This window comes from Saccostrea echinata, unplaced genomic scaffold, assembly GCF_033153115.1.
Source record: "Saccostrea echinata isolate AGI-Se365-2 ecotype Australia unplaced genomic scaffold, CSIRO_AGI_Sech_v1 ptg000023l, whole genome shotgun sequence".
Lineage (NCBI taxonomy): Eukaryota > Metazoa > Mollusca > Bivalvia > Ostreida > Ostreidae > Saccostrea > Saccostrea echinata.
In genome coordinates this window covers 8,575,851-8,599,089 of record NW_026889772.1, presented here as the reverse complement: position 1 = coordinate 8,599,089, position 23,239 = coordinate 8,575,851, and the positions used below count along the sequence as shown (strand labels likewise).

At 33.6% G+C, this 23,239-nt stretch overlaps 2 protein-coding genes across 2 annotated transcripts in view; both read left to right on the top strand.

The window, feature by feature from the left end:
• The window catches only part of LOC133191655 (tyrosyl-DNA phosphodiesterase 2-like), a 507,986-nt gene extending 489,329 nt beyond the window's left edge, over positions 1–18,657 (top strand). Inside the window, exons 5-6 of the mRNA XM_061327399.1 lie at positions 18,433–18,461; positions 18,621–18,657. Coding sequence (XP_061183383.1) covers positions 18,433–18,461; positions 18,621–18,657 — 66 coding nt within the window. The remainder of the gene's footprint in view (positions 1–18,432; positions 18,462–18,620) is intronic.
• Positions 9,627–18,359, top strand: LOC133191551 (uncharacterized). Its single transcript, XM_061327298.1, has 3 exons — positions 9,627–9,798; positions 17,033–17,491; positions 17,586–18,359. The coding sequence occupies exons 1-3, from the start codon at positions 9,678–9,680 to the stop codon at positions 18,320–18,322; spliced, it is 1,317 nt and encodes a 438-aa protein (XP_061183282.1). The 5' UTR covers positions 9,627–9,677; the 3' UTR covers positions 18,323–18,359.
• Positions 18,658–23,239: the final 4,582 nt, after the last annotated feature.

Here is a 23,239-nt window from a genome sequence, read left to right as displayed (position 1 = left end):
AATGCTCGAATTGAAGGAGAAAATTCAGGAATTGTTTTGCGTCAGCCATGTTTTGACGTGAACCTTACACGGCATTCTGTTATTAAGGTCTTCCGTTTCAGACGGAAGACCTTATAGTGATTCTACTGTTTCTTTTTATTATTATTTTTTTTTTCCCCTTTTCTTGTCGGAGCGATTTCTCAGAGATGGCTGGACGGATTTTCTTGAAATTTTCAGGAATGATAGAGAATGAAAATACCCCCAGGCGTTTTTTTCATTTTTTCAAAATTCACTTCCGGTCGTCAGATATCTCCGATTTCCGTCTTTTTAAAAAATATTTTGTCCCAGTCATATCTCAAAAACGGTAAGAGATTAAGACACCAAACTCTAATGGTTAATAGATCTTGAGGAGTAGGCAAAACCATTTGGGATAAGAGCGTCAGCCGTCACTTCCGGTTGTCACAGGAAGTGATAATAGAAATCGAAAATTTCAACTTTTCTTTTTTGAATCTTTTTTTGCATCACGTTATTGCATTTCATTTGTAGTTTTGAAATATGTCAGTCCCACCGGAAACAAAAACGACAACTTCCGGTTATAAGAGAAAAACTACATAATTTGGGTATTTTTCTTTCCCATAAATATTTTTTATAGATGACGTATTTGAACTGATTTTTACTTATGTTATTAGGACTGCAAATGTCTAGAGTAACGTCAAAAATCTTTGTAAAATTCACTTCCGGTCGCGCGTTTAGGTGTCCGTAAAATGAGAAATTTTCGGAGTGAGACCTCAGAAACGGTAAGAGATTTTGACACCAAACTTTTATGAGTAATAGACCTTGAGGAGTAGACAAAATCATTTGGGTTAAGAGCGTCAATCGTCACTTCCGGTCGTCACAGGAAGTGATCAAAGAAATCGAAAATTTCAACTATTCTCTTTTGGAATAAGACTTGCATCATATAATTGTATCTTTTTCACAGTTTTGATATGTGTTGGTTCCACCCGAAACAAAAAAACAACAACTTCCGGTTATAAGAGAAAAACTACATTATAGGGTTTTTGGATTTTCCCATACATATCGCTTATATATAGAGTTCTTTAAATGATTTTTATATATGTTATTGAGACTGCAGATGTCTAAATTGACGTCAAACATCTTAGTATAATTCACTTCCGGTTGCGTATTTTCCTGCCCTCAAATTGAGATTTTATTCACCTAATTGCTCAGCACCAGTAAACGACTGAAGTCTAAAACTTTCAGGACTGATAGTCAGTCACCAGTTTTTCTACATCATGTGAAAATCGTACGTTGCCGTCAGTTTCCGTCGTGACCGGAAGCGATGCAAAAAAAGTGAATTTTCCAAGTTTTGTTTTCTTTTTACAGAAATGTTTGGCTAATGCAGATGTTAGATAGACTAAAACCATGCAAATCATTTTCACTGGGAGTGCCGGCCTAAAAACCGGACGTTGTTTCAAACATGAGTAGTTTTTCATGGAAACTTTTAGGGATGATCAGTTGTGAATAATTTAGGTGTAGAATGAACATTTTATTTGTTTGGAGTAATTTCAGTCTTGATGAAGTAAAAAAAAAAAACATAGAAAGTAAATTTATTTCCGGGATTTTCTCATGACCTTGACCTTTGATCTTAACCTTTGATCTTGACCTTGAACTTCGATGACCTTGACTTTTGACCAAAAGGTCAGAATCAATAATAAATTTACTCCTCTTTCTCCCCTCCCCTTCCCCAAAAAAATCAAAAAAAAAAAAATCAGATTAATATCAGCCTAGAATATTTCTCTAGAACTCATACAACACCTCGAATCGACATAAAATTTCGGGGTTTTGCAGAAGATACCTGAAAGAAAGTTTCCTGAAAATTTGACAGTGAATCTCTGAAGTATATAGAAATTATGAATGTTAACGGCAAACACTACATCTTTTTTTCGTATCTGAAATTTAGGTGCTGATGAACATAAAAATTAATTAAAGCTTTTCTCGCTTATTTCTTCAGTTGTTATGAATAGCACTCGATTCTCTTGATATGATATGATATTTTAACACCAAGCATTCTTGCTTTCTCTAGTATGTGGAATTTATTTCAATTTTATTTAGAATTAATATTAATCGAATGAATGTCGAAAACAGCGATTTTTTCCCAGCAAATAAATTTTCACTCTCTCATTGGCACATTTTTCTTTCTAAAATGCATATCTGAAATTTTGATTCATGCTACTTACATTTAATTCAATCCACACAGAGATGCTTACCTATTATTTCAGGATATTCAGTCACATCCGAACCCGATCCGACATTTTCATATATTTGTAAACAAAGTCTCGACACTGCAGTTCTAATGCATCATAGGCTCTGAATGATTAATTCAATGCATTCCAAATATAGACCAACTCAAATAATTTTTTAAGCCGACAATCTGCATTTGCATTATACACCAATCGTGTTTCTCAATCTATTCAATACTGATCACTACATTCCATAACAAACAAAAGAACACGTGCTTTTATTCCTATTTATTCTTAAACAATTAATTTACTACCTCCATCTTCATCGGAATACGTGGTCTAGTGGTTAGCGCACAGGTCTTATAACCCGAAGGTTTTGAGTTCGATCCATGCTGGGAGAACTTTTTTTTTTTTTTTTTTTTTTTTTTTTGCATTTTCTGCTTTTTTTTCAGAACAGTTGACAAAAGAATCAAGAAAACGGAAGACCTGTTATTGCCTAGGCAATAAGTATCTAGTATTCTTAATATTATTGCATAGACGAAATTTTGTAAAGGACTTTGTCCGCTCCATTTCTCCAGAACAGCTTAAGATATGAAAGTTAAATCTGTCAGATTTCATAGATAATGACTTGTGGATGTCACCATGAATATTCTTTTCGTCGTCAATACTTCCGGTCGTCACAGAAATTGGATTAAAATGTCGATTTTTTCAATTTCTTCGTCTTTCTAACTTCTTTTTTCTGTAATATTCATAGGGTACGTAAAGGCCCCTCTTTGAAGATTTTACGTATTACCAGTTTCTTGATAGGATTAAGAAGGAATTAAATATCTTTAAATATCTTAGAATTTCTGAAAACGTAGGACCAACGTATCTCAAAACACTACAAAATATTGATTTTTTCCCCGTATATATAGTTTGCGGGGACTGCTCACCGCTCATTCACGTAGGACGCGGTGTAGAGGTAACACCTACCTGGTGATTGGGATAGGCCAGAAAAACCTTCCTGTTGCCATGGAAACGAGTTTATATTAAATAAAAACGGTTGTATATGATATGTGTGTGCATTTTATTCGCCTATCTTTTTTTGTCAACTGTAGAAGACATTGTCATATTTAACCCCCCCCCCCCATTTTCTCTTTTTCGCTTTTATGTTTTGGATTATTTATAAAATGACCTTGAACTTCATATCACAAGCAACTCTTCTTGACGTTTTCAAAATTATAAGCCTTAATTCTTTCTATAAAATAATGGTAATTTACATGTTTATGTTCAAGACCCCCCCCCCCTTCCTCGAAGCAACCAGGTAGAATACACAGATATAAAATTCACAACTTATACGGAACTTCTTAAGAGTTTCATTAATAAAATTCAGTTCCCCTGATGTGATTTGATATTTTGCTACCATTCATTCTTCTTCTGTTTTGTCTATAGAATTTATAATTATTTTATTTAGAATTAATTTATCTTTACAAAGTAGTGATTGTCAGCTGCATTCATTAGCATTTCACGTTTTCTTGTATATCTATCACTTGCATATTAATAATTTCATTAAATACTATTTAAAAGTATTAAAACTTCATTTCTATTAAATTTTATTAATTTGCATATCCTTGGATCCGCTCCTGCAGGTGCGCGAAAGCCTCATCACTACTGTAAACAAATTATTCATCACGCCGAAAATGTTCATGATTCCGCTAAACTAAGAAAGTTTACACATAGTTTATCATCTCATAAACAACCATCAGCCCTGTCCAATGCAGAAATGCTCGAATTGAAGGGGAAAATTCAGGAATTGTTTTGCGTCAGTCATGTTTTGACGTGAACCTTACACGGCATTCTGTTATTAAGGTCTTCCGTTTCAGATGGAAGATCTTATAGTTATTCTACTGTTTCTTCTTTTTCTTATTATTATTAAGGTCTTCCGTTTCAGACGGAAGACCTTATAGTGATTGTAGTGTTTATTATTATTATTATTATTTTCCCCTTTTCGTGTCCCCCTCGATTTCTCAAAGATGGCTGGACAGATTTTCTTGAAATTTTCAAGGATGATAGACAATGAAAATACCCCCAGGCGTTTTTTTTCATTTTTTCAAAATTCACTTCCTGTCGTCAGATATGTCCGATTTCCGATTTTTTCAAAAATATTTTGTCCCAGTCATATCTCAGAAACAGTTAGACATTAAGACACCAAACTTATATGAGTAATAGATCTTGAGGAGTAGGCAAAACCATTTGGGTTAAGAGCGTCAACCGTCACTTCCGCTCGTCACAGGAAGTGATCATAGAAATCGAAATTTTCAACTTTTCTTTTTTGAATCTTTTTTTGCATCACATTATTGCATCTCATTTGTAGTTTCGAAATATGTTGGTCCCACCGGAAACAAAAACGTCAACTTCCGGTTATAAGAGATAAACTACATAGTTCGAGTATTATACTTCCCCATAAATATCGCTTATAGAATAAGTATTTGAAATGATTTTTATATATGTTATAAAGACTGTAAATGTCTAGAATAACGTCAAATATCTTGGTAAAATTCATTTCCGGTCGCGTGTTTTACTGTCCGTAAACTGAGAATTTGTCTGAATCAGATCTGAGAAACGGTAAGAGATTAAGACACCAAACTTTTATGAATAATAGATCTTAACAAGTTGGCAAAACCGTTTGGGTAAAAAACGTCAGCCGTCACTTCCAATCGTCACAGGAAGTGATCAAAGAAATCGAAAATTTCAATTTTTCGTTTTTAACATTTTTTTGCATCACTTTATTGCATCTTATTTGTCGTTTCGAAATATGTCAGTCCCACCGGAAACAAAAACGACAACTTCCGGTTATAAGAGAAAAACCACATAATTTGAGTATTATACTTTCCCATAAATATCTTTTATAGATAAGGAATTTGAAATGATTTTTAGATATTTTATTCAGACTGCAAATGTCTAGAGTAATTTCAGACATCTTTGTAAAATTCACTTCCGGTCGCGTGTTTTCCTGTCCTGAAAATGAGAAGTTCTCTGAGCGAGATCTCGGAAACAGTAAGAGATTAAGACACCAAACTTATAAGAATAATAGATCTTGAGGAGTAGACAAAACGTATATGATTAAACGCGTTAACCGTCGCTTCCGGTCGTCACAGGAAGTGATAAAAAATCAAAAATTTTAAGTTTTCTTTTAAAGATTAAAACTTGCATCACTTTATTGCAACTCTCTTGCTGTTTAGTGATATGTTAGATTCCACCGGAAACAAAAATCTAAACTTCCAGTTTTAAGAGATCAACTATGTTATTTCTATGTTTAACTGTCTCATAAGTATCACTTACAGATAAAGTATTTGAAATGTTTTTTATATATGTTGTAGATACTACAAATGTCTAGAGAAATTTCAGAGATTTTTACACAATTCACTTCCGGTCGCGTGTTTTCCTGTACTCAAAATTAGAATGTGTTCTCAAAATTGCTTGACAACAGTAAAAGACTGAAGTCTAAAACTTTCAGGACTGATAGTCAATCATCAGTTCAAATGCATCGTGTAAAATCGTGTGTCGCCATTACTTCCGATTGTGACAGGAAGTGATACAAAAAAGTGAATTTTTGCAAGTTGTTTTCTTTCTACATTAGTTTTAGGATAATACCGAAGTTAGAAAGGACATGTCCACTCAAATTATTTCCGCTAGAAGTACCGGCCCAAAAAACTGCTCAAAACACTGTGTTACATAGGCGACTCCCAACAGGAAGTGGTATAACGGAAGACCTTCTCATTACTAGTAATGAGTTTCTAGTATTCTTAATATTATTGTATTGCCGAAATTTTGTAAAGAACTTTGTCCGCTCCATTTCTCCAGAACAGCTTAAGGTATGAAAGTTAACTCTGTCAAATATCATAGATAATGACTTGTAGATGTCATTATGAACATTTTTTCCGTCGTCAATACTTCCGGTCGTCACAGAAAGTGGATTTAAAAGTCGATTTTTTCAATTTCTTCGTCTTTCTAACTTCTTTTTTCTGTAATATTCACAGGGTATGTAATGGCCCCTCTTTGAAGATTTTACGTATTGCCAGTTTCTTGATTTGATTAAGAAGGAATTAAATATCTTTAAATATCTTAGAATTTCTGAAAACGTAGGACCAACGTTTCTTAAACACTACAAAATATTGATTTTTTTGTCGTATATATAGTTTACGGGGACTGCTGAGAGCTCATTCGCTTAGGATGAAGTGTAGAGGTAACACTTCTCAGGTGATTGAGATAGGCCAGAAAAATCTTCCTGTTGCCAAGGAAACAAGTTTATATTAAATAAAAATGGTTGAATATGATGTATATCATGAGTGCGCATTTTATTCACCCCTCTTTTATTTTGTCAACTGTAGAAGACATTGTCATCTTTACAGACCCCCCACCCCCCCTTCTCTTTTACTGTAATGAATGCAAATGTCGCTTTTATGTTTTGGATTATAAATAAAATGACCTTGACCTTCATATCACAAGCAACTCTTCTTGAAGTTTTCAAAATGATAAGGCTTAATTCTCTCTTCAAAATAATGGTAATTTACATGTTAATGTTCAAGACCGTCCCCCCCCCCCCCCTCCTCACTCGAAGCAGCCAGGTGGAATAGGCAGATACAAAATATACAACTTATAAGGAACTTCTTAAGAGTGTCATTAATAAAATTCAGTTCCCCTGATGTGATTTGATATTTTGCTACCATTCATTCTTCTGTTTCGTCTAAAGAATTTATAATTATTTTATTTAGAGTTAATTTATCTTTAGAAAGTAGCGATTGTCAGCTGCATTCCTTAGCATTTTCTTGTATATTTATTACTTGCATATTAATAATTTCATTAAATAATATATATAAGTATTAGAACTTCATTTCCATCGTTTTTATTAAATTCGTAAATCCTTGGATCCGCTCCTGCAGGTGCGCGAAAGCCTCATCACTACTGTAAACAAATTATTCATCACGCCGAAAATGTTCATGATTCCGCTAAACTAAGAAAGTTTACACATAGTTTATCATCTCATAAACAAACATCACCCTATCCAATACAGAAATGCTCGAATTGAAGGGGAAAATTCAGGAATTGTTTTGCGTCAGCCATGTTTTGACGTGAACCTCACACAGCATTCTGTTATTAAGGTCTTCCGTTTCAGACGGAAGACCTTATAGTGATTCTACTGTTTCTTCTTTTTCTTTTTATTAAGGTCTTCCGTTCCAGACGGAAGACCTTATTGTGATTGTACTGTTTATTAAGGTCTTCTGTTTCAGACGGAAGACCTTATAGTGATTCTACTGTTTCTTCTTTTTCTTTTTAAGGTCTTCCGTTTCAGTCGGAAGACCTTATAGTGATTCTACTGTTTCTTCTTTTTCTTTTTATTATTATTTTTGTTCCCTTTTCTTTTCGGACGATTTCTCAGAGATGGCTGGATGGATTTTCTTGAAATTTTCAGGGATAATAGACAATGAAAATACCTACAAATTTATTTTTCATTTTTTTCAAAATTCACTTCCGGTCGTCAGATATCTCCGATTTCCATTTTTTTCAGAAATATTTTTTCCGAGTCATATCTCAGAAACAGTAAAAGATTAAGACACCAAACTTATATGAGTAATAGATCTTGAGGAGTAGGCAAATCCATTTGGGTTAAGAGCGTCAGCCGTCACTTCCGGTCGGCACAGGAAGTGATCAAAGAAATCGAAATTTTCAACTTTTCTTTTTTGATCTTTTTCTTTCATCACATTATTGCATCTAAATTGTAGATTTGAAATATGTTGGTCCCACCGGAAACCAAAACGACAACTTCCGGCTATAAGCGAAAAACTGCATAATTTGAGTATTTTACTTTCCCATAAATATTTTTTATAGATAACGTATTTGAACTGAATTTTTAATATGTTATCAAGACTGCAAATGTCTAAAGTAACCTCAAATATCTTTGTAAAATTCACTTCCGGTCGCGCGTTTAAATGTCCGCAAAATGAGAACTTGTCCGAATGAGATCTCAGAAACTGTAAGAGATTTAGATACCAAACTTATAGGAGTATTAGACCTTGAGGAGTAGAAAAAACCATTTGGGTTAAGAGCGTCAGTCGTCACTTCCGGTCGTCACAGGAAGTGATCAAAGAAATAAAAAAATTCAACTTTTCTCTTTTGGAATAAGACTTGCATCATATCATTGTATCTTTTTCACAGTTACGATATATGTTGGTCCCAGCGGAAAAACAAAAAACGACAACTTCCGGTTATAAGAGAAAAACTACATAATAGGGGTTTTGAATTTTCCCCAACATATTGCTTATAGATAGAGTTCTTTAAATGATTTTTATATATGTTATTGAGACTGCAGATGTCTAGAGTGACATGAAATATCTTAGTAAACTTCACTTCCGGTCGCGTGTTTTCTTGTCTTCAAAATGAAAAGTTATTTCGGCGAGATCTCGGAAAAGGCATGAAAGTAAGACAGCAAACTTATAGGAGTAATAAACCTTGGTGAGAAGGCAAAACACATAGGGTTTAAAGCATCAGCCGTCACTTCCGGTCATCACAGGAAGTGATCAAAGAAATCGAAAATTTCAACTTTTCTTTTTAAAATTAAAACTTTCATCACTTTCTTGCTTCCCTTTCGCTGTTTTGAAATATGTTAGATATCACCGGAAACAAAAACTTTAAACTTCCGGTTTTAAGAGATAAACTACGTTATTTCGTGGTTTAACTTTCTCATAAATATCACTTATAGATAGGTATTTGAAATGTTTTTTACATATGCTGTAGATACTGCAAAAGTCAAGAGAAAATTCAAAGATTTTTATTCAGTTCACTTCCGGTCGTGTGTTTTCCTGTCCTCAAAATTAGAAATTGTTCTCACAATTGTTCGACAACAGTAAAAGACTGAAGTCTAAGACTTTCAGGACTTATAGTCAGTCATCAGTTCATTTGCTTCGTGTAAAAATCGGGTGTCGTCATTACTTCCGGTCGTGAGAGGAAACGAAGCAAAAAAGTATTTTTTAAGTTATTTTGTTTCTACTTAAGTTTTAGGCTAATACCGACGTTGGAAAAGACATTTTCGTGCAAACAGGAAGTAGTATAACGGAAGACCTTCTCATTACTAGTAATGAGTCTCTAGTTTTTATTATTATTATTATTATAATTTGGGGTTTTTTTTTTTTTTTTTTTTTTTTTTTTTTTTTTTTTTTTTTTTTTTTTGTTGTTGTTTTTTTGTATGAGTGTTGTTGTTTTTTTTTTCAGATCTTTGATTTGTTAGGCCTAACTAAAATTGAATTGAAATAGGAAAGCGTTAATTTTTTAGAAGATTTTTAATGGCCTTATGCAACTTATTCTTTGCAATTGTCTGTTCTTTCAGAAACAAGAAAAAGCTTATTTTACTTCGCTGTTCCGTTCTGCGATGAGAATTCCGTTTCCTTATTACCGATACCATTGGAGCCAACAGTGAAGAAAATGGTGGTTCTAGTCACTACCAGTTCTACAATCAGCGAGTTCCTCATAGATGGTCAAAGGGGAACACGGTTGTCTGTTAAACACCAGAAATGTTCCTGGAATACAACCATTGGGTCCTCGGGTATTATATATATTTGAAAATACGACTAAAGAATTACCAACATGATGAATATAAGTATAACTGCAAGAAAAATTATACACATTATAGCACCATAATTCTTGATCAACTCAGGAGTTGTATATTTTATGTGGTAAAGGAGGGGGGGGGGCTATAGAAACTTGAAACTTTTATTTTCACTAAAGCCCCCACATGGGGTATGTTAGTACAATAAGAGTTTAACAATTGAACAAATCAACATGTGAACAGTTAACATAATAACCACAAAAAGAACTTTGATATGGACAGTACTGGCGGTTGTATAAAAAAAAAAATCGTTTAATGTTTACATTGTAGGAAGTTCAGGCATGAAATAATTTAAGAACAGTTTTATAGATAGTTTTCAGAAGGCCCAAATTATCAAGAGTTATTTCCCGTTGGCTGCCATATTGGAGGTCAACATGCTCATATTCCTTCATTATTCAACCAACTTTAACTTTTTATACTGGCTATTGTTGGGTAGAAGCGTTGTTGTTTTTTTCTCTGAAAAATATACATTTGTTAAACACTGTTAAAGCCTCCTTCATTTCATAATTTTCTTCCATAAAGATTTTCCATCAAATTTTTCTGCTACACCCTCTCAACTTTGGTAAGACAAAAAAAATAATTACCAGGTTGACCACCGGGATGGCGGCCAAGGGAAATACTCGGAGAGAAAATACGTCGTATGAAAACTCTCTAAAGAGCATCAAAACATTATAATGATCGTTGGTCATTTTTCACAGCATTAATAAAATTGAACATTCTTGGTTTATACAAGGGAATTTTAAATAAATTATTTTTTTAATTTTTCAGATTATAGCATCTAGAAATGTTGAAAAGGGGAGGGGGGCTTGGAAGCAAAGTATGGAAAATTCAATATTGTAGGGATAATGTTTACCATAAATTAGGCGTATGTGTTATTCATGCATTTAGGACTTGTGTTCAGGTCTTTAATATTGTCCTCCACATTAAACAACACAATCAACCAACAGGACAAAGCCGTTGCTTTATTTCTTGCATATTTTAACCTCAAATGTAAACTGAAAATTTAATTAAGAGCTTCTTAAGTTTGTAGTTGCCCCCTTGGTTTCTATGCATACTAGTAAGCTTTATCAAATTCAATTGCTTTCAAAGATAACTCAGTTGCTCTTTAAGAGCTAATGAATTTTCCTGAGTGTATGTCATACAATTAATTTAACAGTGTGCAATCTGAATCAAGGGCAAGGGTATTTTACTTTAGCCTTTTAAGGACCTAGGTTATGCCCCCATATTATTCACCTAATCATTTGTACTCTAAGTCTTGCATTCCACCTAAAGTTCTACACTAGTAAACAAGAATTTGAATTTTCCAATTTATTTGGGGTTGGGGAAATTAGGGAGATAGACTTGTTAATAAAGGAAACTGACAGATCAGTAGAGCAAGTTTCCCTTTAAAAGAACATCTCTTTGCTATGTTGCTATGACCAGCTGATTGACAAATTTTATTCTTTTAGCTGTGGGTAGGTACTCAAAGTTTATAGGTGTTCTGTGTGACACAAACATGGAAACCATTTGTGAATGTGTACATTCATCAATACTCCAATTCTCTGCTTCTGACAAAGTTACTTAAATAAAGCATACTTGCCCTATTAAAAAAAATATATTGGTAAAAAGTTCAGTCAGGTTTAATACTTGGGTTTTTTTTTTTTTTTGTTTTTTTTTTGTTTTTTTTTTTTTTTGTTTTTTTTGTTTTTTTTTTTTTTGTTTTTTTTTTTTTAGATATTTGACTTATTAGGCTTATCAGTGATTGTTTTCAGTTAAAACATTTGCCATATTTTAATGGTTTACTAAAATAATTCAGAGTGGTAATTTCATTTTCTTAATAGGACCTTGGAAGTTCATGGAACAATTTACAACAGATAAAGACTAAAACACATGCTTGGGTTTAAAATATTACTGCAACTTTAGACATATTAATTCAGAGCTCATAAAATGACCTCAAAAAATGCAACTCATTCAATATTTGTGGAATAAAAAGAATTTTATTGTAAGATAATTAGTATCTGACTCTCAGATTGAAGTAATTCTGTGGGGATAGGGTTTTCAATAGAAGAGTGTACTATGCAAAGAATGCTGCATTTGAGCCCATCATGACAGAAGAATTACCAGGATTGGGAGTATCGGTTCAGTGAGATTTATTAGTTCAAGGTCTGGTGTAGGTCACTTCAAGTACACTTAAGTATTACAACTCTAAACTGATTCATGTACAGGTAGTATGGGAATTTTGAAGGTAAGACAAGGCATAATTTTTGTTTCCTTTTTTACAAGTAGCCAATTTATTGATGAAACCAGAAGGCAATTATTCAAAAGACTTTAGCTCCAGCTGTTTGCTAATTGAAAGTGATATTTCACATTGATCATTTTCTTTGGTAAGTATTGTGAATGGCTAAGGGATATAAGATCCAGGGGCAGAAATATTCTCAATCCAGCCCATTGGAATTTCACCAAAAGCTGTTACAAGCATAATTTTAGGAAAATACAAAACTATTGTTTATGTACTAAGAATGAAAGCATTTGTCAAATTCTTTCCAGTTATGTTAGGTTCCTACCCTTTAAACGTGTCATTCATTCAGAATCAACAGCAAAATTCTGTTCGTCAGCTATAAAATTTAATGCATGACAAAATTTATATGGTTCAGTCACATATATTTTAACAGTACTTTTTAGCTTCAAACCTGTTCAAGGTATGGATTAAGCCTTTATTAACCAGAAAGCGTCTTCTTCCCATCACATTTTCAATTTTTCTCTGAATTGAGGAAATTTTGTTTTAATTGTATTAGTCTCTATACCTTGAGGATTGTGAGTGTAATGCACTGTCCGGAAATGTCTACACAATAATTCATATTGTAGGATGAAGTAAAATGTTCTTGCAATCCAGTAAGATAGGAGAAGGGGTTGCTCTGTTTATGAGTCATTTATTATTGACTGATGTCTGCCCTGTTTCTATCATAGTTCTAGGTAGTGAAGGCATTCTATATGACCTGTGAGTCTATAAGACACATTAGAAGTCAAACTTTACATTAGTTCTATATTCCTTGTACATGTAGACGGTAGCTGGAAGGATCAAGTTTATGGTGTGTAGGCTCCTCAATTATAAAGATTATTTTGATTGGAAAAGCAAGAATTTGAACAGAGTTAGAACCTGTAAGAATAGAATTTAAATATGGTGACAATGTTATTCTGCATTTAAGTATTCATCCTAAATAAGATTTTATTTGGCATACCAAGTATAAATAATATTTCAAGATTTCATTTTGATTCAGGGAGGGGGGGGAGTAAAAAAAAATGGATACTATAACCACATGAAACATACGTATGTGAGCACTATAAGTGAGACTTTATTCCCTAATAGCTGACCTTTTACAAAATACAAATTAACATATTTATTTGATAGCAAAGATTTCTAATGATAATCCTACAGTATCAGTAACAGAGATTGCCCCCAGAACAGTGTTGCTTTAAATCAGCTTGAATACTTGTGCTCCTGTTGAAATGAGAGGGGTATACTAGAACCAGCCATAATAGTTTGCTCTAGATGTAATGCATCTTAATACCTTAGTTATTCATTATATTTATATGTAGATATTTGCTATAAAAAAAACCAGGGATAATCTAAAATATGTTCCTTAATTCCTCATAAAAGTTGCATATTAAAACACCAGTAAGCAAATAGCAAATAGCACATGTTTTCTGTCTATATTTAATACTAGTATCGTTAAATTAAAAAAAAAAGGGGGGGAGGGGGGTCTGGAGTAAGTGTTTAAGTAGGTTTTACCCAGTAAATAGGATAATTATTTAAGGGCTGTTGGTCGTGGGTCAGTTGAATGCGGCTTCCCCATTTTATGGGGTGACCGAAACCTGTGGTTTCCAAAGGTTTCGGCCATGTGGCGTTTGCGCCGAGCCATTCAACTGATGCTATAATTCATTGTGCTGCTGCTGCTTAAAACAAACTTATTTACTGAAAATGTGTGCTTTTTTCAACAGATTCATGAACTGGTCTGCTTTGCTTGCTTAAAACAAACTCAATTACTGTGCAAAATGTGTGCTGCTTTCAACAAATTCATGCATTGCTTTGCTTGCTAAAATATGTTGAGTAACGTTCGCGGTTAACCCGGAACGATAACTCTACATACATGTAAAATTTATGTAAAATACATAAAATATAATTACCGGTTGCGGTATACCCGGAACGGCCATATTTATGCTTATTAATAGTATATGTATATGCTTTCATGTTGTTTGCTGCTGCTGCTGCTGCTTGTTGTAATTTGGGGTCGCCCTTTACGCTTGGCGACCCCTTTGCTGCTTTTAAAAAATGCCACGACCAACAATCGCCAATATCATAATAAACGTGTTTAAATCATGTTTGTTTTATTTTCCTCTATATAAATAATAAATCAAATCATGAAATTAATTCATAGACATGAAAGATATAACAAGGTACGCACATATCTGTATGCATACATGTAAGTATGTAATTACATATACCTAAGCATGTAATAAAATACTTTTAATTTTTCGTATTGCGTACATTGTATAGTAATTCATTTCCGCGAATGTTTAAGAAAATATGTTTTACGTAATCGGGAACAGCATTGTTATGTGCTTTGAACATATATTGTAGTTAACTTTGCCGTTTTCCTTCTCGTGGAAACTAGAGAAAGTTGTCCATTTATTTGAAGATCTCAAAAAAAAAAGGGGGGCTATGAGCAACAACTCGCCTTAGTCACTATGGTCCTGTTGTTCCTCATCTGCAGAAATATTTTTGAGGGGAAGATTTTTAAAGCTTTTATCCACTTATATTCCTAAATAAAAGTTTGATCTCCAAGTGTGGTCCCACCCTACCCCGGGGGGTCATGATTTGAACAAACTTAACTCAATGCTAGGTGATGAATATCACTTAAATCTCATCTTTTCTTGTCCAGTGATTCTTGAGAAGATTTTAACAATTTTTAAAAGATTAAATTTTCACTAAATTTTAATTATCTCCACTTGAAAGAGGACACGGTTCTTTACTTAAACAATCTTGAATCATCTCCACGAAAAGATAGTGCCAAATTTGGTTGAAAGAATCTGGGGGAATAAGACGAGCCATGTGCCCATGCCCATTTTTCGACTATGCAAGAACATTCATTGGAAAAAAAACTCTCAATTGTTCGAATTTACTTAAGCATTGTAATGTTTACAGTAGTTCTCAAAATGATATTTATATTCTAAACAAGCTAAACAGTTGACTCATTTACTGTCACGAGTGTCTAACATGGGTAGGGACTTCTATTAATTAATCTGCATATTGAGTGTTAACACTTATTGTGGAGATATTATAAAAATGTTAACATTGTATATAATGATAGTGGTGATCTAGAAGCGCTTGTAGTAAAAATAAATAAAAAGCGCTTGTAGTAAAAATAAAAAAAATGAATAAAAGTATTCAAATATCTATTATGATTTTTATCCGGCATTTTAAATAATTTACTGTAAATGAGTTCATTACTACATATATATACGTATATATATTTTTTATTTCCAGTGAAAAATATGTTATTCCTATAGATATTTTTTATAAAGTAAAACAAAATTAACCCCCTCCCCCCCAAAAAAAAAATCGAACACTTTCCTCAATAAACGTCCCTTTAAAGAGCTCCTCGCTAACCACTGTACCACGGAGTCACACGTACATACCCATTTAAATAGCATACAGTTCTCTATATTTAGCAAGCGTATTTGGACTTACAATTTTTTAAGACCACGGTGAAAATTTAAGTAAGTTAACTTAATTTTTTATGTAGAGTGGGTCTTCGTACCAAATTTTTGCAAGTGTAAAAAGCAACATCTTTCCATTGCCTTTCATTAATCGTTCTCAAAAAAATGGTAGGATGACCCACTCTATTTTAAAAATGTAGTTATATCATCCAATTTATGTCAGTTTTTGTGAAAATTGAGCGTGATGCCATTTTTTATGTTAATCAGAATCATTTTCGCTGTTACAGTATTCAGGTTTTGTCAAATTTGTATGCAAATGATAATAAGCATTACATTAATTCAAAAAAAAGTGAAATTTTTTAAAAATGAATTTACTGATTTTTTATCGATCGTTATGTAGGCATATGGCTCGGCTTATCCCCCCAGTTTCTTTACCTAGTTGTTCTGGAGAAGATGAAACTGAGAAAAGTTGACGACAAAAACATCAAAAAACGGACAAATTTTCAATCAGAAAAGCTCACTTGAGCCTTCAGGTCAGGTGAGCTAAAAAGACAAGCGTCAAATGTCAATACTATCTTCTTACAAATGTTGAGGTCAAAATTTGTAGAGAATAGTTTGACCATCAGTCTCAAACCCTGCCGGAGTGAAAGGTGTCATTACGCTGCAGATCTGTAGCTCGATGGCATGAAGAAAAAGATAAACGACTAGGTATACCGGCTGATTGACATTTGCAAGTACAACACTTTAAAATGGGGGCATAACTAGGAATGCTCATATTTAAATCAACACTTTGTTTTGGAAAAATAAATGGTCAAAATACAAGAAAATTGCTAAACTTATCCTGAAGCGAATGCAAAAAGTGTCTCCAACGCATATCCAACGAAATCCTTTTTATACCATTTGGATGTGAATTGGAGCAATTGGTGGCTGTGTTCGAGATCAAATCAAGCAAAAAGAGTTTTTATTTATTATACCAATAAGAAAGTTGACAGGCGATACTTAAAATTTTCGTACCAGTCAAGATCAATGCTGCATTTCGCTTTATTCTCGGCTGAGATGCTGGCTATTTGAACTGACATATCCAGTCGAGATTATGTTCTACTAAGTCTTATGAACATGGCGTAGCGTTCACACAACGACGCTGACTAGCTGTTACATTAAGGTGGATATTACAATATGTAACATGAAAATAAGATAAGATATAAATGAATTTAGGGTTTAAGAAAATATTAATGACTCATTTTATATAGACCAAAATCAAGAAATATAGTAAAAACTATTATTACGTAAGTCCATTTCAGCATTTAAAGTAAGAAATAAGCATTGCCATTAGACAAACATATCTGCCAAAACAATTTAAACTCGAAAACATTTGTGAAGAATACTTAAATTTATTTTTGTTTCCCTGTTACTTAACTGAACACAGAAATTATTTGTGTTTTCATGATCATGATCAAGTCATTTTCATTTACAGGTATTACTGTAGAAACTTCATTACCCAGTGTTCTCTATGTTGAATCAAGGAAGAGCACTTTCATAGTTCCGTCTCTTCAGAGTTTGGGGAATGTCTATGTCGTGCAGACGTTATGGAATGAATTGCTGACTCATCAGAATGGGAAACTGGAATCGTGGTTCGTCATATCGGCACCACGGGACTTTACAACTGTATATATAAACTTGGATGTCGCTAAGCAGTTCATGACATGGTTCCTTCAAGCTGACACATACCAGTTTCTTTTGAACAAGGATGATTCTGTTTACGTTCGATGCAACTATGACGTATCAGGGATAATGATAAATGGTAGCAAACCTCTTTTTGTTGCTATGGGTACGATTTACAAAGACAATGATATGGATGTTACAATTCCGCCATCTAATCAAAGGTGGGGGCAAAGATTTTTCATCGATGAGACGAGTTCCTACAAAATCTTTGGTAAGGCATAGTTCCCAATTTTTAATGTCTTACACTTCAATAGCTGTAGTTGACTTGTATATTTTTATCTTTATTTTTTTCTTTCCAATTGTAGGTAATGCCAACACATCACTCAAAGCAAGAACCGCAAGCAACAAGACAAAAACCTTTGACTATGCGTATTTTCCAGCATACCTCTCCCAACTTGAAAACGAAAGCTCTCCATTCCTTCTAGAATTCTCAAAACCAGTCCTGGTCTTGCAATTAGTTACTATTGAACATTATCAGGGCACCATATTCAAATCAAAATACGTCACTCCTATTTCTTTGTACATTCCAACAAATTTATTTGAAGATGACCGTAAATTTTGCTTTCAAAATCTTTCTTTAGCTTCTTCCCAAGAATTTCCTAATACTACAAAACTATCTCGAAAAATAATTAACATCGAAAAAGAACAGTTCTCAAGTATATCACTTCATTTCAACAGTTCCGAAACTCACTCAATGGTTAAGAAGTTGCAAAAAAAGCATGAAACATTTGCTGTATTTTCGGGTTACATATACTGTGGATCTAGCACTCGGCTGTACCCACTCCCTGCAGCTTGGCATATCTACTCATGCGAAACGAATCTGGAAACGATGTGTACTAATGATGTGAATCCTTCAAGTAATGGTCCAACTTTAATCCATTTGATTCATGATCCTTACATAGCAGCGTCTATAGCTTCAGTGACCTTCTCTCTTGTGTCTGGTCTTCTGGCCGCCGTTGTGTTTATTGCCTTGATGTACTTAGTGGACCAGATTAGAACTAGACTTGTAGGGCCCACCCGTGTTGGGCCTCTAATACCATAGTAAACTGTTTTCATGCTTCTGTTTGAAAAAAATTAAATACAAGCTTCAGAGGAATAGTTTATGTTTTTGACGATATTGATGAAGAATGTTAATCTTAAACATCAAACAAGATTATTCAAGATTTTTTTGACTTGCAGATGTATGTACATTACAGGGATATCACTGAAATTAAAAGTTCATTTGTAATAACGATATTCAAAAAATGTATGCTCATTTAGATTTCCGAAACAAGAGGTCCAGGGCGTAGAATTGCTCTTCATATAAATTGCACAACATTGTCCCTGTGTCCTACGTTTAGGTCAACATATTCTGAGGCTCAAAGGTATATCAACTGACAGAGTTTGATGATTTTAGGCCTTTTAGTATCCTATTTTTGAAGTTTCAGCTTGACATGAATAATGATAAAAATTAGACTGTAGGTCATTCTGGCCTACGTTTGGATTGACACACCCCTGTGTAAAGGGTGCATCAACTACATGTAATTCCAAGGTTTAGTTACCTTTCCAATGTCATTGTGTTCAAAATATATAGGTTAAAAGATATCTGAAACTAGGTCAATAAGACCTACTTTTCAGTCAACATATCCCGATGTACATTCACTGACAAGGTTTGATGATCTTAGGCCTTTGAGTATACAGGCCTATAAGATTTTACGATAAATAATAATTTCAAAAAGTAAGTCAACGTGACCTACTTTGGAATTAGTGATTCCCTGATTCATCAACAATGTAGGTCTGGTGACCATACATATCATATATATGTAGTGTGCAAAATATACATGTTGAAAGATTATAAAAAGATAAGCGCTAAAATTCAGTAAGTGGGTCAGTGTTACTAAGCGTATGTTTTAGTTGACACACTCTGAGACCTCGAGATGCATCAGCTTACAAGGTTTGATGATTCTAAGCCTCTCAATATCTTAGCTAAAAAGTTTTGAAAATGGAAAACCATTCTGTGGAATCATTTTAATTCTTTAAGGTGAATGTTCGTGGGCAAGCAAAATTTTGTCGGTTCAAGTGGACGTAATTTCTTGGGTTACTCGTATGTACGAAAGATTTAATGAATAAATGTTGACAAAATAATTGTTCGTGGGGATGCAAACTCGTGGTTTAAGGGTGACCAGCATTGATCACCCATGAACATTAATGATTCCGCAGTATTATTCAGAAAATAGGTCACGGTGTCCTATAAGTAACAATACTAATGTAATAATAATGCAAACAAAGGGAGTTCCTGCAATCATCAGTCAGTGATCATGTCAGAATAGAGAAAAACTTGAAAATTAAAACCAACACGTGGAATTATTCCACAACTCATATACAGATGATGAGGGTATATTGCTGCTTAAGTAAGGGAAGGTGACGATTGAAAAGTCAGTCATCTCGTTTATCACAAAGCTTTGTTATTAGATAACCATTAACGTCTTTTTCTAGTAAAAAGTGAAACAGATGTGCCAGACTCTTTGGTATCTTATTTAGAACTCACTGGGACATATCATGTCGACATATGAATGGAAATAACATTACCACATAGATATTGTCAATCATGCAGAAACTCAAGCATCTTTTTAATGTCAACTTCAGAGTACTTGTGTGTACAATCAGAATGTTTTTAACAAAATAATTTTGCAAATGACCAATGACAAGGTAAGTAAATTTACGAGTTCCATTTTTATTGAAAAAGCAGCTGTCAATGATATCAAAAAGCCTGGACTTTAATTTATCGTGGGAATGCTTGTGCATAAAGTTGAAAAGTGGTAAGTTTTTAAGCTGTTGATTTTGGTAAAATCTTGTGATTTCAAATTTTCCAAAAGTTCCTTGGAATTTTTAAGTATCCACATCTGATTTACACTACTTCTCGAATATATTGTTGCACAGTACTCTTGAAGTTTCTCCTTCACTACTGTTAATATCTTAGTGAAGAGTAAAGAAAGAGGCTTGGTTGAACATTTACTGGAATCCGCTATGTATCTTTGTTTGTGTCACAGGGTGACAATTGCTTATTTTATTTTATTTAGAATAACTAGTTAATAGCACAGCTAGTATATTAAGTAGTAAATAGCTGTAGTAAAGTTTCGTTTCATTCATTCATTCATCATTCATTCATTCATAGTGGTCATTGTCACGTGGTCATTGTCATCGTGTTTGTATTGTATTCTTGTTGGTAAGGTGTTCCGTGTCACGTGATTGTGTTTGGATGTCACGTGATTGTCTTGTGACTATTGTTATTCCTGGGTGAGAGTGGTAGAACCAGTATGTATGGGGTGTGGTTGCTATGTACGCATGTGTGAGTGCTAGTATAAATACTTATGCACGAGCTATTTCTTTTAATCTGGACATTACTTTAATTATTGGTTGATGTTCTCCTGCGAGAAATCTACCGAGATCATGATTGCAGTTTAGCCCAAGATATTCCTTACGGAATCTTGGTACACATTGAAGCTGGTAAGAAATAAATTAATATTGCTCTTAAACTATTGAAATTAAATAAATATTAGTGTGAGTGAATTTGTATGAGTGTGTCATTTTCATTACAGGTCACCTTCGTTTATCATCATTCTTCGTTCTTTGTCAATAAATAATTGGAACCTTCATTTGTGGAATTGTCTTATTATTTTCCAATGATGGAAGACCCCGTCACATTTGTAAGGATTTTTATGAAGTTTCGGAATCCAATATACATATGGTAATTCAAATTCATTTTGGTTGTTTGGAATATTAAAAATATTCAAAACTGACATATGATTTTGAAGAATTTCTTCCTTAGAAAGAGAACTATGAGTATAAGTCGGATTACCACTTGTAGAATTAAATCCAAGTTCCTCTAAAATACATTAAATATGATGAGCTTTACAAACAAAGACAATGTTGTTACCTGCTTTGTCAGCATGGACCAGTACGAACTGATCATGTAATCTACAGCATCTAATTCTTTTTTCACTTCTGGATTATTGAATACAGAAGGATAGATTGTTCTCATATTGCCCCTCAATCTTTGAATGCTCGATTTTAACATACATCTGATACATTTAATCCATTCTGACAAATCTGATACATTTAATCCATTCTGACAAAGTGTCAAGGTCTTCTTTTTCATGTCTGGCCCATCGCCTGGCGTAATCCCATACAGAATCCATACAGACATGTATATATTCCTATGAAAAACTTTGATCACCCAATTTTGGCCCCATCCTTCCCCTGGGGTTATGATTTGAACAAAATTAATTGTTTTTGTTTGTTTCTTATTATAATGTCCATCTCGAGAATTTTTAATTCGTATGTAGACGTCATCACTTGCCAGTGGAGGGCTGCAAATTTAGACCTATACTTGGCACTTAGGGTCATTGAGCAGTGAGGGATCTTTTTCGTGCCAGCTAGCAAATCAAAATTGAACGTACGCTATGTAATGAAGCTTTCACATATGTATCATCTCTTCTGACCCAGTAGTTCTTGAAAAAAAAACAATGAAAGATTTTTTTTCTAAATATTTTATGAAAAACTTTGATCACCTTTTGTAGCCACACCCTTCCCCCGATGGACATGATCTGAATAAAACTGAATTTACATTTCATAATGAAGCTTTCACATAAGTTTAAACTTTTTTGACATTGGTTCTTGAGAAGATTTTTAAAATATGTCACTAAATTTTCATTAATTTCTTATCTACTTCCCTTGAAATGGCATGGCCCTTCATTTGAACGAACTTGAATCCCCTTTATCCATGGATGTTTTGTGGCAAGTTTGGTTGAAATTGACCCAGTAGTTCTTCAGAAGAAGCTGAAATTGTGAAAAGTTTACAGACAGAGGGACGGTCAGACAAAATATGATCAGAAAAGCTCACTTGCATTTCCAGTTCAGGTGATCTAAAAATGTCAACCCCAACACCAATTATATCTGCACATGATTGTATATAAGAATAACGCAAAATATAATTTCCAAATAATCATTACTACTAAACAAAAAAAAAAACTAACACATATTGTATTCAATCTCCAAGTATATATTACAAGAAAAAAAGAATAGGCTGATTTATCAGATATCTCAAGAATTACGGTATCTTTAACATATAATAGTGATGTACATCAATCCTGGACACTATTTTCTGACCAAAGAGTTTTCTCCATTGCGAATAATGTTGTAAGTCTACCTCCGTGCGTGTGTGTGTGTATCAATCTCTCTTTCCTTTCTCAAGTAAATATTCGTCAAAACAATATATCAATGACAATATATGTCGACCTTGACAATACATATTGTCGACGACGACAATATGTGCGGGTGCTTGACTGTACATTTTGTCGTCCATTATGCAGGAGGAAAATAAGGCTCGTCTCAGTAAATATTGTCGCCGACGACAATTATATGTACCGTCACAGGGTTCCCTAAATTTTGGCCCTTTTAAAATAAGTGATTTAAGGTCCTCATTATTAACTATATTTACGTCACCATTTTTTCACAATTTTTGGGTCATTAAATCTCGAGGTCCCAAGATTTATCAGCTGACAATATTTGATGATCCTAGTGCTAACAGTGGGCAAAATACTATATTTAAAAATAATCATTTTGGGTCAATTTTTGAAGTGACCTTAAAGGTGCTTGGACACAGATTTGAAGCTAATATTTTCTCAAATTTTCTGCATAATTTCATAACTTATATGTTGCTATAGCATTTCATACTAAAATATAATAATAATCTTATTTCATCTCGAAGTTATTAAAACTTGGATTGATACATCATTGCCACGTGCGCTTTCACATATTTTAATTTTATTCTTAATACTTAAGAAAAGTGGCAATTTTGTTGTGTATTAATGAAAAATATTAAAACTATAACCCAGAAAATTCAGAGTAGAAATGTTCGAAAGCAAAACCCACTCACAGTATTGTAAATCCGTGCTCAGTGGTGTGTGCAGATTAAACA